Raw genomic sequence first — 14,237 nt, 5'->3', positions numbered from 1 at the left:
TAAAGTATGCAATCTATCAAGGAAATATAAATCAGTATATAGGAGAGGTTGGAAGTCACAAGTGGTGGAGGGGGTGGTGGTGGTGGTGGTGGGGTGTAGCTTTTCAGATTTTTGTTAATTTCCAGGATGTCCTTGTTTATTATACATATGATTTAATTTTATGTCATCTTTATGTATATATGATTTGGATTTAATTTTTTATTTACACATATTCTTTGTTTGTATGTTTTCTCTTCAAGATTTTGTTTATGTTCTGTTTGTTATGTTTGTTTCTTTTCCTTCTATTATTGTGTATGTCTTAAAAAAAGTCTTTTTATATAAAAAGTCTTTTTATATATATAAAAAGTCTTTTTATATAAAAAAAATCCATACATGGAGCAGTTAGACAGGGGGGGGGGGTTGGGAAACGAGACCCTCAAAATGTTGCAGAATTGTAGAACTCATCACCCCAAAGATTGTCCATGATGGCTGAGGTTTATGGGAGTCCAATAACATCAAGAGGGCCACAGGTTCTCCACAGCTGCCCTATGGCCTCATTCCAAGGCCTAGCTCTTCTGGATGTATATTCTTGTTCAGTGTTATACTAAGCCCAGGTGTTGTTCCTGATACTAAGGATCCTGTGAGAGATGCCACCTAATAAACATGTTTTCTTCAGGTGTTCTGCCTGAGATCAAAAGACTCTCAGGAGGTAATTGTGAACTCTGTAATAATCTTAAATTGTGTTGGTCCTCTTTCCTGCGAAAGACAACATGTGTTTTAAGTGACCACCATTACAATAAGTAATCAAAATACAAAATAAAAAGGATATAAAATGTTCTTGTGACATGCAAGGCTTGGGGTAAAAGACTGTGGAGAAGCAGAACAGCTGCATTTTAAAGGTCATAAGTATCACCATTGACCAGCAGAGTCAGAAAAGACAGGGAATGGGTTGCTCTAAATGGGCTGACATCGTATAGTGATGAATTAGATTGGAACAGTGGATTTTGATTCAGCCTGAAAGGATTCATCTGTACAGTTGCAATGCTGTTTTTGTTTCTGGTGCTACTGTGGTTGTGGTTGGTTCATCTTTCCTTTACTGAGTGCAAAGCACACTCCATTCCTTGCAGCATGAGTGATCCCCTCCAGATCCCACATGAGTATTATCAGCAAGGTGATCTCACCATTGGTGGTATCTCTTCTCAGTTCTTCTCCTTCTTTGACATCATAACCTTCGTGAAACACCCCAATTTAATGTTTATTGAGGATCCTGTGTAAGGAATTTCTTTGCATGTTACTTATTAAATGTCTATGGGGCAGGGTAAAATAATATTATAGGTAGATAATGAAAATGATGACATTTGGTGATATCTAATTATTTCAATGGGTCTACTCTGAGTATGACTATTATTGAATATCACCCAGATTTTTGTTTTGCTGCCCATGTGAGTAGAGAGAATTTCAATATTGTCCACTTACCATAGTTCGCTGACATCCCTAGGCAAAATAAAGGCGTCTATAAAGAATAGGATAAAAACACAGATTCTGTTATTTCAATCAGAAATTCTGGAGTTAGAGAACAGGTCTCTTGTACCTAACCAGCATCACAGTCCCCTGTTTGTCTATGTAGTGATTTCATATTCACATAGAAAATAATGCAATTATCCATAATATTTCTTTTAAAAACCCTAGGGTTTACAAGATATTTACTCAAGAAGATGCACATTGCTCTTTACTGCCCATAGAAGCAACCACTGTCACTCTCTGTTTGCTTCCTTTCATCCAAGCAGCTCACAGTATTCAGGGATAATTAAAATCTCCTTGCTATTTTTGACTCAGTGTCTTCATGTTTTTGAAGCCGAGTGGGCATGATGTACTGGATGTCAGGACAAAAGCAAGTGGACTGAACAAGTAGATTATGAGGTCTAGAATATTGATGTAACATAGCTTATTTTCTGATTGCAGTGTAGTGACAAAAAACTACCAGCATGTCCTGGCCCTGGTGTTTGCAATGAAGGAGATCAATGAGGATCCCAGGATTTTGCCAAATGTTACATTGGGATTTCATATCTATGACAGCTACTTCAATGAAAAGTTGACATTTCAAACCACTCTGAACCTTCTTTTTAGCCAGAAAAGGACAGTTCCCAACTACAAGTGTGGCACACAGAAGAATCTGATAGCAGCCATTGGGGGACTTGACTCTAAAACCACTTTTTACATGGCCACCATCTTAAGCATCTACAAGATTCCTCAGGTAGCATATACATGTGGATTTTTACAGAAATTGCATAAAGAAAAAGTGCTTTAGAGAAAAGGTGAGATGCATCTGTTGTGCATTCTGATGAGCTAGAAACTGCAAGTAGAGAGAGTGGGGAATCAGAGCAACCATGTCTATGCTTGCTCAGTCCCTATGATTTAACATACGGAGTCAAGTGTGAGTACCCATCACATCATGTTTTGGAATAGCATCAAGTAATGGTGATGAACCAGTTCCAAAATAAACTTCTTAAAAAGTATTTCTGTATTATATTATCTCTCAAAGTACACTTAATTTCAGTAATGCATTTGCTTATGCTTAGATCTCTTATTACTTGTTTGGTCCATCAAGCGCTGAAACCCACTTCCCTTTCCTATACCGAATTGTTCCAAATGAGGAGAATCAGTACCAAGGAATTGTCCACCTCCTTTTGCATTTCCAGTGGACATGGGTTGGGATCGTCATGCTGGAGGATGATAGAGGAGAGAATTTTCTGCAGACCTTGATGCCAATGCTTTCAGAGAGTGGCATCTGTACTGCATTCATTGACAGAATGCCATTGCTGACAGACTTCTCTGAAATAATTACTGCGCATGAAGGTACAGTAAATACACTCCAACTTGTTAACAACAACAAGACAGTAAAAACTATTATTCTATATGCAGAGACGCAGTTCTCATTGTTTTTTATATTCTTGATGTACCAAGTAGAGACAGATGATAAGACAAATGTGACTCTAGGCAAAGTGTGGATTATGACCGCCCAATGGGATTTCCCAGCCATAGAGTTTCACAAAAGATTTGACAGAGAAGTCTTCCAGGGAGCTCTATCTTTTGCAATTCACACCAACGTGGTGCAGGAATTCCACAGTTTCCTTCTGACAGTAAATCCTTACTCACAGCATGGTGACAATTTTATCAGGGACTTTTGGGAGCAGGCTTTCAGCTGTTTAGTTACAGATCCATCTGTGGTTGGAGAGAGCACTGGTGGCACCTGCACTGGGAAGGAGAAACTGGAGAGCCTTCCTGGGCCATTTTTTGAAATGAGCATGACTCCGCAAAGCTACAGTGTATACAATGCTGTCTATGCCATAGCTCATGCTTTAGATGCCATGGACTCCTGGAATCAAGTGCACACAGCAGTGACAGCTGTTCGAAGTCCACATCCATACGAGGTACAACTTCAGAATCCAAACGTCTCTACAAACATGAACATAATGTTTCTACTAACAGTATGTTCAACTATGTGACAAGTGACCATTGTAGAGAACATTTTACACCTCTAGTGCAAATTCCACAGCTAGTTTCCTCTCCCTTAGAAACCTATCCATTTTCCTTCTTGTCAAGGAGTTCAATACTGTATCTACACCAATTTCTACCTAGCCAAACTTTTCTTAATTCTGGAGACTAGGGGTCATAGGTAAAGATGTAAAATTTCCAGAAAATTTGAAGCTTGGAAAAAAACCCGGTTCCCCCCCCCCCGTTTCTTTTCCGGAAAAATTGAAAAAAATGCTACATTAGCACTTCTTTTTTCTTTTCCAGATTGAAAGTCATTCTGTTACTTTAGAAACATAAAATATAACTATGGATAATTTTAATGGGCATAAAATTATCACAACTAGCATATTAAAAATATAGTGTATCCAAACAGGAACTGAAATTTAACTTGTCATTCATCACTGCTTGCTATGCAACATGCTTACTCCACCTCCCATGTTTTGCCCATGAGGCCTTATGTATTGCCTCACACTGATGTGTGTGGTCTGTTAACCACTTTAGCTACTACTATATGCTTAAATTAGTTTATTTCACTTTTTAAAGACTGTTTTAACAGCATTTAATGTTTAAAATATTTTCATTTCTTTTTTTCTTTCATAACACTTCTCTGATTGCCATAACAACACATATACTTTAAGACCTTTTTGTTGCTCTATATTTTCTTCCAGTGCTTTGAGGCCTAGTGAAGTGGAACAGAACCAATGCATACCACACACATGCAAAAACAAAACTGAAACCTTTTTCTTTTCTGGTGACAACAGCACCTCCTATAAAGGAAGAAATGTATCTTGTTCTTGCATTGGAGAGTTCAGTTTGTAACCTAGAACTTGCTTGTCCTCACAGAAATTAGAATAATCTGATACCATACATACTTATAAAATATTTGAACCCCTTATCTTAAAATATTTTATTCATCATGTTAAAATAAAACATTCCATAATCTATTTTTTATTTTTTCAATTTTTCGAAAAAACAAAACAAAACAAAAGGCTTCAGGGAATAAACGGGGGGGGGGGACGACGGTTTCCCCCCGAATTTTTCCGGGTTTTTTCCGGGCCTTCACATCTCTAATCATAGGCACCAACTCCTTAGGGATGAGGTGTTTTCAGCTCACTCAATAGTGTTTAGCAGAAGTCTTAGCACACACCAATATTGGCCAGGCCATTTTGCATAGGCTTGCCCAGGAATTCCTCTGCAGCTTGTATTCCCTTCATATCCCATATTCATATTCATATCTTCGTATCATTATCCTATCATTTGTTATTTTCTAGGGCTTAGGGCAGTTCCCCCACAAAACTTATAATAATATGCCCCCTATATCCAGTCCCGGTCAGCAATCTGGCTGCAGCTCTTTGAGCTAGTTAAAGTTTCTGAGCACTTTTCAAAATCAGCTTCATTGCATTTAGGTGGAAAGGAAAAGTAGACCTGGGTGTCATTAGGACAGTGATGTTTTGTAAAGAAAAAAAGAGCTTTTATCTCTTTGATTATAGCTTCACCGTTTCTTGAGGAGAATCTCATTTAACAACACTGCTGGGGACCTGGTGTCTTTGAATGAGAAAGGTGAATTGGAAAGTGGACTTGATATTATAAATTGGGTTACTTTCCCAAATAAATCTTTCTCGAGGGTGAAAATAGGAAGGATGGATTCATGGACCTTAACTGACAGAGAGTTCGTGATCAATGAAGATGTCATCACATGGCACAGCATGTTTAACCAGGTAGATTTTGGTTGGGATTGTGCATGTTGCATCCACGTACAAAAACATCAGTAATGATGGTTCCAGTATGAATGCTAGATTATTTCTTTAGTTGATACACCTATGTCTTCAAGGCAGTTGACAAATCTCTTTTAAACAGGTATTCCATATATTAAATCTCCACACCCTAGAACAAAGAAAGCTCTTGCCTCAGAGTTCACCCTCACAGACAGAAAGCTACTCATATGGACACAATACTATAGCAAGATCTTCTAGGATTAGTGGAGTTATGATACAGTGGACGTTAACTGAGTCACTGGAGACGAGAAGGAAATTGTAAGAATACACGTTTTAATATGAGAATGTGATAGACACTTACCTGTTTGTTTAGAAATGAGATGGCAATCTGATGCCTAATTAGTCAATCAAAAGGGTCATGTGACTCATTCATATATATATATATATATATATATATATATATATATATATATATATATATAGAGAGAGAGAGAGAGAGAGAGAGAGAGAGAGAGAGAGAGAGAGTTTTTCCTCTGCCAAGCTCAGGCTGACTCATTCAGCAACAGGTCACCTCTTGAATGGATTTTGGCTCTGGGAGCCCACTGCACCTGGCCCAGCTGGGCTTGAGAATGGGAGCAGAGCTGCGACTAGGAGTAGGCAGCTCCCTTGCGGGCCAGAGCCAGGCTTCAATGACGGAGTCTGTCATGGGAGTGCCTGGTCACACCCCCTCCAAAAAATGTGCCCGTGTGAGAACAGGATTTGATCCAACAAGGTTCTTCTTCTGTTCCTATGCCCTAGTGTCATTGATTCCGTTCATATTGATCCAGAGCAGACCCCAACGTATAGTTAGCAGAGTAAAATCTTAAACATGTTGCAGGATTCCTCAGAAATAGGCCAGAGACAATTAGCTTCCTCCAGCAGAACTTTACTGCTACTGAAGGCAAATGAGCATAACGGTCACAAATCCGATATTTTCAGGATTGGCACAGTCCATAAGAAATCCAGTTATAGTAAAAAAACAAAATTAGCTTGAACTTAACAATAACTCACAATAAATCTAAAACCTTAGCACTTAAACGTACTATGTACAGAACACTGCACCAGAAGGAAAGAGAGAGAGAAAGTGGAACCCAGGCTCCTCCTGGCCTATTATTATAGTCAGGATGACCTTGAGTGAAAGAGATAACAGAACCAGTTTAAACCAGCTGTTCAGTTTCTCTGAAGGAATAACCCAAATATCAGGAACCTTCTGCCTGTTTCTAGGCAGAATAGAAACTTGCTTGTTAGCTAGAAACTTCCAGCTTGCACATTATCACACAGAGAAGCTTCCAGAACCCTCTTGAATTAATTAGAATAGAAAACATCTTTACACATTAGATCAATACTTTTTGCACCAAAAAATGCAAACTGACACATAGAAAGTATGAAAATATTTTATATACAGAATGCTCCTTTTTCTGATGCCATTAGTTTTTGTGGGAATAGCATTTACAAAGCATGGAGTAAACATTTCCTGCCTTGCATTTGTGGACAGACGCATCCCCGCTCCGTGTGTAATGACAACTGCCGTCCAGGTTCTGTTAGGAAAAAGAAGGAGGGGGAGCCATTCTGTTGCTATGATTGTGACCCATGTCCCAAAGGAAAGATTTCTAAACAAACAGGTAGGTATCTACCATCAGATTGACTCAGTTAAATTTGCAAAGTAGAAAGTTTCCTATATGGTAATATTAACCATTGTGTTTAAAGATGGGAATATTATATGCATAAAAGGACATTTTGTCATAAACTATTCAATTGGACACCAAAGCTGTATTCACATATGCTGAATTCACAGAGGGATGGGGACTAGAGCTATCCTTGCTCCTAATCTCTATGGATTTACCTACAGAATTTAGTTCATTTTACCAGCTTCGTCTGGTTCGCCAACCATGGTGGTTCCTGTATAGGGATTGCCTGACCACTGTAGTCCATGCATTGGTATCTTTGAGGCTAGATTACTGTATTGCGTTCTATGTGGGACTGTCCTTGGGTCTGGTTCAGAAGCTCCAGTTGGTGCAGTATGCTGAGGCAAGATTGCTGATGGAAGAACATTCTGGTTGAAAACATGTGATACCATTGTTAAAAACAAAGCAACCTCTGGCTGCCTATCTGTTATCAAATCAGGGCTAAGGTTCTTGTATTTGTTTACAAAGCTCTGAACAACTTGGGTCCAGGATACCTCAGGGATCACCTGACCACTTATATTCCCACCCAATGCTGGATATATGTATAGGCTAAGTAGGCTGAAACCTAGGGCCTCTAAATCTAGGCGGCCATGCCAGCCTGCCCGCTCCCCAGCAGGCAACCTCCCCGCTCCCAAAATTGCAAACCCAAGACTTCATGTGAGGGCAGGGCAACTCAGGCCTCTAAATCTAGGGGGCCTCGCCAGCCTGTCCGCTCCCCAGTGCTGCAGTCTCCCCTCTCCCAAAATTGCAAACACTATATATATTAACAGCCATCAACCAAGACTTCATGCAAGGGCAGGGCAACTCAGGCACAGCAGCTATGAGACTCAGGGCTAGCCAGTGGGGCTCAATTTGAAGCAGTGGGGACGCAACTTGAATTTTTTTGTAGGGCCCCAGTTCACAGCCAAAGTCTGCAAAATCTTTTAGATATAAATAAAATCCATCTAGATTGCCCTGGTGCGGGGGGGGGGGCTTAGGAGTGGCCCACGGGGCCCAAATTGGCCCAATTGCTCCAACTGCCTTAAGGTCAGCCCTGATGAGACTGTGCAAGGGTTGGACTGACAAGCCCTGCACCTTCTAGGTCCCTGGTGTCACTATTCAGAGTGCAAACTCAAGGACTTCTTATGGAAATAAAGGGGGACACTTATTGGAAATCAGTTTTGTCACCTCCCCCCCAAACCCCGAGACAATGAGCTCAGCCACCTTTTACTCAAATTGCATAAGTACTGCACTACAGCATGGCCCTAAACCTGTATGTTCAACCGCTGAAATATACACCCAATATGTAGCAATGGAAATTTATGTTAGTGCTTTATGAATGAACACTGTGTTTTATGAAATGACTTTGTATTTTGTGAATTACCTAACAGCCACCAATAGGGAGCTCTAGAATTTGATAGCTAACCAATTGGGTACTACAAAACAGTGACCCCTATTGCTGAAAGCAGGTAACCAGCAGGGAATGCTTCAGCTCAGCCTTTGCACTGTTTACTGAACACCCCTGCTATGTAGATGATGGAGAAAGCTCGTAAAATTGTATCCCTTCTGGCATCCTGGCCAACTCTATTACACTGGTGTAAACCCTGGTGCACCAGAAGCCCAGAATAGCAGCAAATAAAATCCTCTCATACGTCAGTGATTGATAAGACTTGTCAACCAGTTCTTCCAATGTCTTCCTAAATTATAAAGCTCCAAAAAAATACAGGCCAAAAGAGAACAGGTATGGGAAGAGCGAGGCATACAATGGGCACCGCCACTGAAAAGGCCCTGCTCCGTGTAGCTCCTGCCCTGTCATTTGATAGGATGCCCACTTGCCCTTCTTCTTGACATGGAATGCTCTCTATTGGAGTCTCCAGGTCCAGTACAAAGACCACAAGAAGGAAGAGCAGGGACCTTGAAGTTCCCAACAGCTGTTAAGCAAGCAAGCAAGCAAGCAAGCACACAGGTCACCTTTGTCACAGTCAGGACATCTATGTCCTGGCCAGGCCTGCACCCAATCTTGTTTTTGTACAATCTTGTTTGCTCTCAGTAACCAAAATTATATTATCAACATATACAAGCAGAAAAGTTGTTTTCCTTCATTTGCAAGAAATTGTGCAAAACAAAGTGGCACTAATAAAGAAAAGTTCCAGGGTGGCAACAGAAAGCAAACTAAAAATGGTTTGGCAGTTCATCAAAACTATCCAGCAATATCAAGTTATAGGAAAATTGGTGCTATTAACAATCCTTCTAGTTGGTTAATTGGTTTGGCAACTCCCATGCACATGTCGTGTGATGAGCTAATTATTTTCCCAAAGAGTTAAAAGATCAGAGGCAGCTACAGTTGCAAATGGCAACAAAATATCCGTGAAAGGAAGGTTGCAGGTAGAAATACTCTTTGTAATGAAGTGAGAGCAGTAGTTTACTTGCTCAAATTAACAAATAAGAAACTTGAAAATTTAAACTCTAGATTAAAATTGATTACTTCATTGAGAAGGGGATTGTAAGAAAAACACTGGGGCCTAATTTAAAAAGTAGAGTGCCTGGTATCTGTCGGGCAATCTCATCCTTTATTTCCACACTGTGGCTGCAGACCAAATCACCTGTCAAGAGAGTTATGAGATTCAGGTGAGGGTCAGATGCCTTGTCAATCCCAGCAGGTATATAAGATAACGACCACCTTCACCCTGGCCAGGCTTTCACCCAAATCTGGCCATGTTCCCACCCCTTACTTTCTGATCTGTTGGTGTGGAGATACCAACGGATCAGAAAAAAACTTTTTGTATATGCAACAACTGCTGCCAGGATGCTGCTAGCCCAGAGATTGAAAGAAGATGCAGTTCCAACCAAGGAAGAGTGGCAGATAAAACTAATAGACTATGCTGAAATGGCAAAACTCACAGGAAGAATTAGAAACAAGGAAGAGCTAACTTTTAATAAAGAATGGGGAAAGTATATAAGTTATTTGAAAAATTATTGTAAACAACTAAATTCATTCGTAGGATTGATGTAAAAAAAAAGAAATAAGAAATAATCAAGGATTAGTAAAAACTGGAATTATAAAGGAGATGCAGGTGGAATAGTTATAACATAAGGATCCACAAAGGGGAGGGAGGAAAATCAAAGGGATATGTGTTTTGCTTTGTTTTCTTATTTCTTATTTGATGTTTGTAAAGTTAGCAAAGCTCTTTCTGTGGGATTGTGCAAGTTGCTTTTCCATAATTTCAGAGAGGAAAGTCAGATTAATATGTATTTGTATGAGAGATGGATATATCATTGTTCCTTTCTGCTCCAGAAATGGACATTTGTATCAAATGTCCAGAAGATCAGTATCCAAATGGAGACCAAGATGGATGCCTTCCCAAGGTTTTGCATTTTCTGTCATATGATGATGCTTTAAGCATCAATTTAATTTTCATGGCACTTTCATTTTCTGTCATCACTGCTTTGGTATTAGGGATATTCATTAAACACCACAACAGTCCCATTGTCAAAGCCAATAACCGGGGTCTAACCTACACTCTGCTTATTGCCCTCCTGCTGTGCTTCCTCTGCTCCTTGCTCTTCATTGGCCAGCCTCAAACAATAGCTTGCCTTCTACGACAAACTGTTTTCGCTCTCATCTTCACCATGGCTGTTTCTTCCGTGTTGGCAAAAACCATCACAGTGATTTTGGCATTCATGGCCACACAACCAGGATCCAGGATGAGGAACTGGGTGGGGAGAAGACTGGCAGCTTCTATTGTTTTCTCCTGCACCGTCATTCAAGGAGCTCTTTGTACTGTGTGGCTCCTTACTGCTCCTCCGTTCCCACATTTGGACATGGACACTTTGGCTAAAGAAATTGTGCTTGAATGTAATGAAGGGTCTGTCCCTATGTTTTATTCTGTTCTTGGGTACCTGGGATTCCTGGCTCTTGTCAGCTTTGCTGTGGCTTTTCTTGCTAGGTCTTTGCCCAGCACTTTTAATGAAGCCAAGTTCATCACTTTCAGCATGTTGGTGTTTTGCAGTGTGTGGGTCTCTTTTGTGCCAACTTACCTGAGCACAAAGGGGAAATACATGGTGGCTGTGGAGATCTTCTCCATCTTGTCCTCTAGTTCTGGTTTATTGGGTTGTATATTTGCCCCTAAATGTTATATAATTGCCCTGAGGCCTCAGCTAAACTGCAAGGAAAATATAACAAGGAGAAATAACTAAGGATTCAAAACTTGGATAGTGTTCTTCACTGCTGGTGTCTTTATGGTGTCATTTTATTTTTGGAAATAAAATGGTCAAAAAGAGATGAGCATACATTTGTTTCAAATAGTCAGAGATGGTCTGACTACCTTTGTGTTATGCCAGTTCTTTGTTTCATTAGTTCAATGAATGGTCCAATGACAACTTAAGTTATTAAGCAATAGTGCCTGAGTTTGATTTATTCGTCATACCTCACATTTTCTTGCTTTGCATGTCATGTCCATTAAGATTATAAGCTTGAAGATTACAACCATTTCACTACTGATTTTTGTAAAGTGCTCTGCAATCCATTTTGGCTAAACAGTGAGGTAAAAGTGATTTATAATACATATAAAAATCCATTTGAATCAGAAGAATTCTGTTTCACTGATTGTATCCATTGATTGGCAGAGGCTCTCCAGCCTCACAACCAGGAATCTTTACCAGTGGGGGAGGAAGCCGCAAATTGCCGTGCACCAGAGGGGAGCGTCGCTCGTAGCGTGCATGCGTCACTACGTAATGACGCATGCATCACTACGTAACAAAGCTGCGCATGCACACTATATAGAGGGGGGGTCACGCCCCCGTGACTTCAAAACGGAGCGTCCAGCCTCCTGGTAGAAATCCTGCTGGTGCATGCCGCTGGCACCGCGCCGTGCCAAACAAGGCTTTCTACTGGGAGGCTGGAACTGGAGGCTCCATTTTGAAGTAATGGGGGGGCCACGACTCCCCTCTATGTAGTACGCACGCATCACTAAATAACGAAGCTGCGCATGCATACTACATAGAGGGGGATCGCCCCCCCAACTTCAAAATGGAGCCTCCAGACTCCCGGTAGAAAGCCTCACTCAGTGCGGTGGGCGGGTGCCACCCTGGAGCTGGAGGGGGGGTGACAGTTGGTACTCCCCAACTCCCAAGCTGAGCCTCCAGCCTCCAGGTAAAAAGCCCGCTCGGCGTGGCACGGCGCACCGAGTGGGCTTTTTATCGGGAGGCTGAAGGGGCTCGGCTTCGGAGTCATGGGGTGGGGTGCAGGGCCGTCTCGAGCAGGTCGGCGCCCTGGCGCTGAGGTGCGGAGATCGCTCCGGCGCCCCCGCCCTCACAGCGCACAGCACTGCTTCCGCGCTGCTTCGCCGCGCAGCTTCGCCGTGCAGCGCCCCACGCCAGTCCGCGCCCTGGCGCCCCACGCCACTGGGACTGCACCTAGAGCCGGGCCTGGTGGGGTTCCGACTGTCACCCCCCCCCGAGTGGAACCCAGGGTGGACCGCCCCCCATCGCACCCTTGCTACGCCCCTGATCTTTACTATCATTTGCAATGGTACAGAGGACTGAAGCTGGTATCTTTTGCTTGCAAGCTTGGTCCCCTCTTTTAATCTATAAAATTATAGATTAAATCTATAAAATTATTGATTAAATCTATAAAATTATATATAAAATTTCCATGAAATTTTATGGGAATTGAACCCAGATGTCCAACACCAAAGCTGATCAGGTTACCACAAGACCAACAAGTTAGACATGTTTACTGAATTCCTGGCTACAGTCCAGAAAATATTGTTTTCTAAAATGTTATCTGCAGCTCCTCATGGGCACAACCTATGGAGATCGGGCCAATAACCCATCTAGTCCAGCAACACCAAATGCATGTGGGAAGCATACATATAGGAGCTGAATGCAACAGCATTATCCCCAATTACAACATCAAGCTACTGTCTTGAGAAATATACAAATGCTGGCAGTGGTGGGAAATCATAGTCCTCCAAGTTTGAAGCCATTCATAGCCATATACTGTATTTGAATTTGTCTACTCCTCTTTTAAAGCTATGCAAGTTGGTGGCTATCAAGATAGAATCATGAGGGAGACAACTAGAAATTTAAAAAGATTAAAATAATGAAGAAGATAGGCCATCAAGAAAAGTTAAACAGTGTTTCAAAACTTCTGTGCCTTATAGCAGGCTGTTTACACTCAACTTTGGTGCTTACATTTCCATGACTTCTGTTAACACTGCATGGACCATAATCCAATAAGTGGGATCATCTTACTGGATGGTCCTGGTTGTGGGCAGGCCCTCAATCCGCTCCCCCCACCCTGGCACGGGAGGAGTCATTACCCTCATGCCAGGGTGGCACCACGATTATCCAGGGCTAATTGCCCAATCAATTTGAAGGGTAATCGTGAGGAGGAGTTTAAAAGCAGCAGCGCGACTTGTGCCAAGCACTTGCTTTGTGCTGCTGATCACCCTCCCACCCTCCCTTTTATTTAGGTGTCTTCTGGCCTTGCTTTGAATTTCGGTTGGTTGCCCGCCTTGGGATGGGGACCGGGTAGGAATTTTTCCATTTGGCAAAATTGGCACTGGCTACTTGGTTTTTGCCTACCTCTTAGCAATTGTCATAACTTTGTAAGGTTAGGCAGTTAGGCACTGGCTTACTTTTGAGTGGGGGAGGCGAGGTCAGCCATTGCCTGCCCCTCCCATGGTTCAAGGGTATTCCATTAAAGGAATACAAGGCCTGGATCCTGTCCAAAGTCGGCTTGAGGGGCTAGGGCTAGGGCCATGCCACGCCTCAGGGAACACCAGGGAGATGCAGGTGGGGTCCCCCGAAGCATTCTACCCTTTGGGTGGTTTACCCTTATATACATCCTGCAAAGGGGGCAGGAGTCAGATACAGTGGTGCCTCGACTTACGAATTTAATCCGTTCCAAAGGCACCTTTGTAAGTCGAAAAATTCATAAGTTGAAAAACGCCATTGGAAACGCGATTTCCCATAGGAATGCATTGAGCAGGAGGAAGCAAAAGTGCCACAGAACAGTTTGCTGCTGCCGCCGCCGCTCCAACACCCAGATCCCGATGCTAGAGTGGCGGTGGCGGTGGCAAACTGCTTTGTAGTGCTTTTGCTTTCTCCTGCTCAGGCAGAGCGCCGAGGAGCAAAATCACTACGGAGCAGTTTGCTCCTCCACTACGGAGCGGCGGTGGCAACCCGTCCCATAGTGCGACGCATGCACATGACGAACGCCCTGCCCCCTGGTGGGGTGCCTTCTGGTTTGCTGCCCTGGGCAGCCAGAAGGCTAGCGACGCCCCTGGGTCTTTTTAAAGAG

At 42.3% G+C, this 14,237-nt stretch overlaps 1 protein-coding gene across 1 annotated transcript; it reads left to right on the top strand.

The window, feature by feature from the left end:
- Window positions 1-1,107: 1,107 nt before the first annotated feature.
- Window positions 1,108-11,128, top strand: LOC118094701 (vomeronasal type-2 receptor 26-like). The gene is made up of 6 exons (XM_035135305.2): window positions 1,108-1,250; window positions 1,942-2,233; window positions 2,559-3,467; window positions 5,004-5,231; window positions 6,763-6,889; window positions 10,227-11,128. The coding sequence occupies exons 1-6, from the start codon at window positions 1,108-1,110 to the stop codon at window positions 11,126-11,128; spliced, it is 2,601 nt and encodes an 866-aa protein (XP_034991196.2).
- The last annotated feature ends 3,109 nt before the right edge of the window (window positions 11,129-14,237 follow it).

Source organism: Zootoca vivipara, chromosome 13, assembly GCF_963506605.1.
Source record: "Zootoca vivipara chromosome 13, rZooViv1.1, whole genome shotgun sequence".
In the NCBI taxonomy this organism is placed as follows: domain Eukaryota; kingdom Metazoa; phylum Chordata; class Lepidosauria; order Squamata; family Lacertidae; genus Zootoca; species Zootoca vivipara.
Note: the sequence above shows the minus strand (reverse complement) of the source record. Positions and strands in the feature narration are given on the sequence as shown.

Excerpts from the sequence above, each read along its gene's own strand:
- LOC118094701 (XM_035135305.2), top strand. The coding sequence starts at position 1,108 with ATGAGTGATCCCCTCCAGATCCCACATGAGTATTATCAGCAAGGTGAT. Across the intron at positions 5,232-6,762 it reads GGCACAGCATGTTTAACCAG|ACGCATCCCCGCTCCGTGTG; the intron begins GTAGATTTTGGT and ends ATTTGTGGACAG. Across the intron at positions 6,890-10,226 it reads AAAGATTTCTAAACAAACAG|AAATGGACATTTGTATCAAA; the intron begins GTAGGTATCTAC and ends TTTCTGCTCCAG.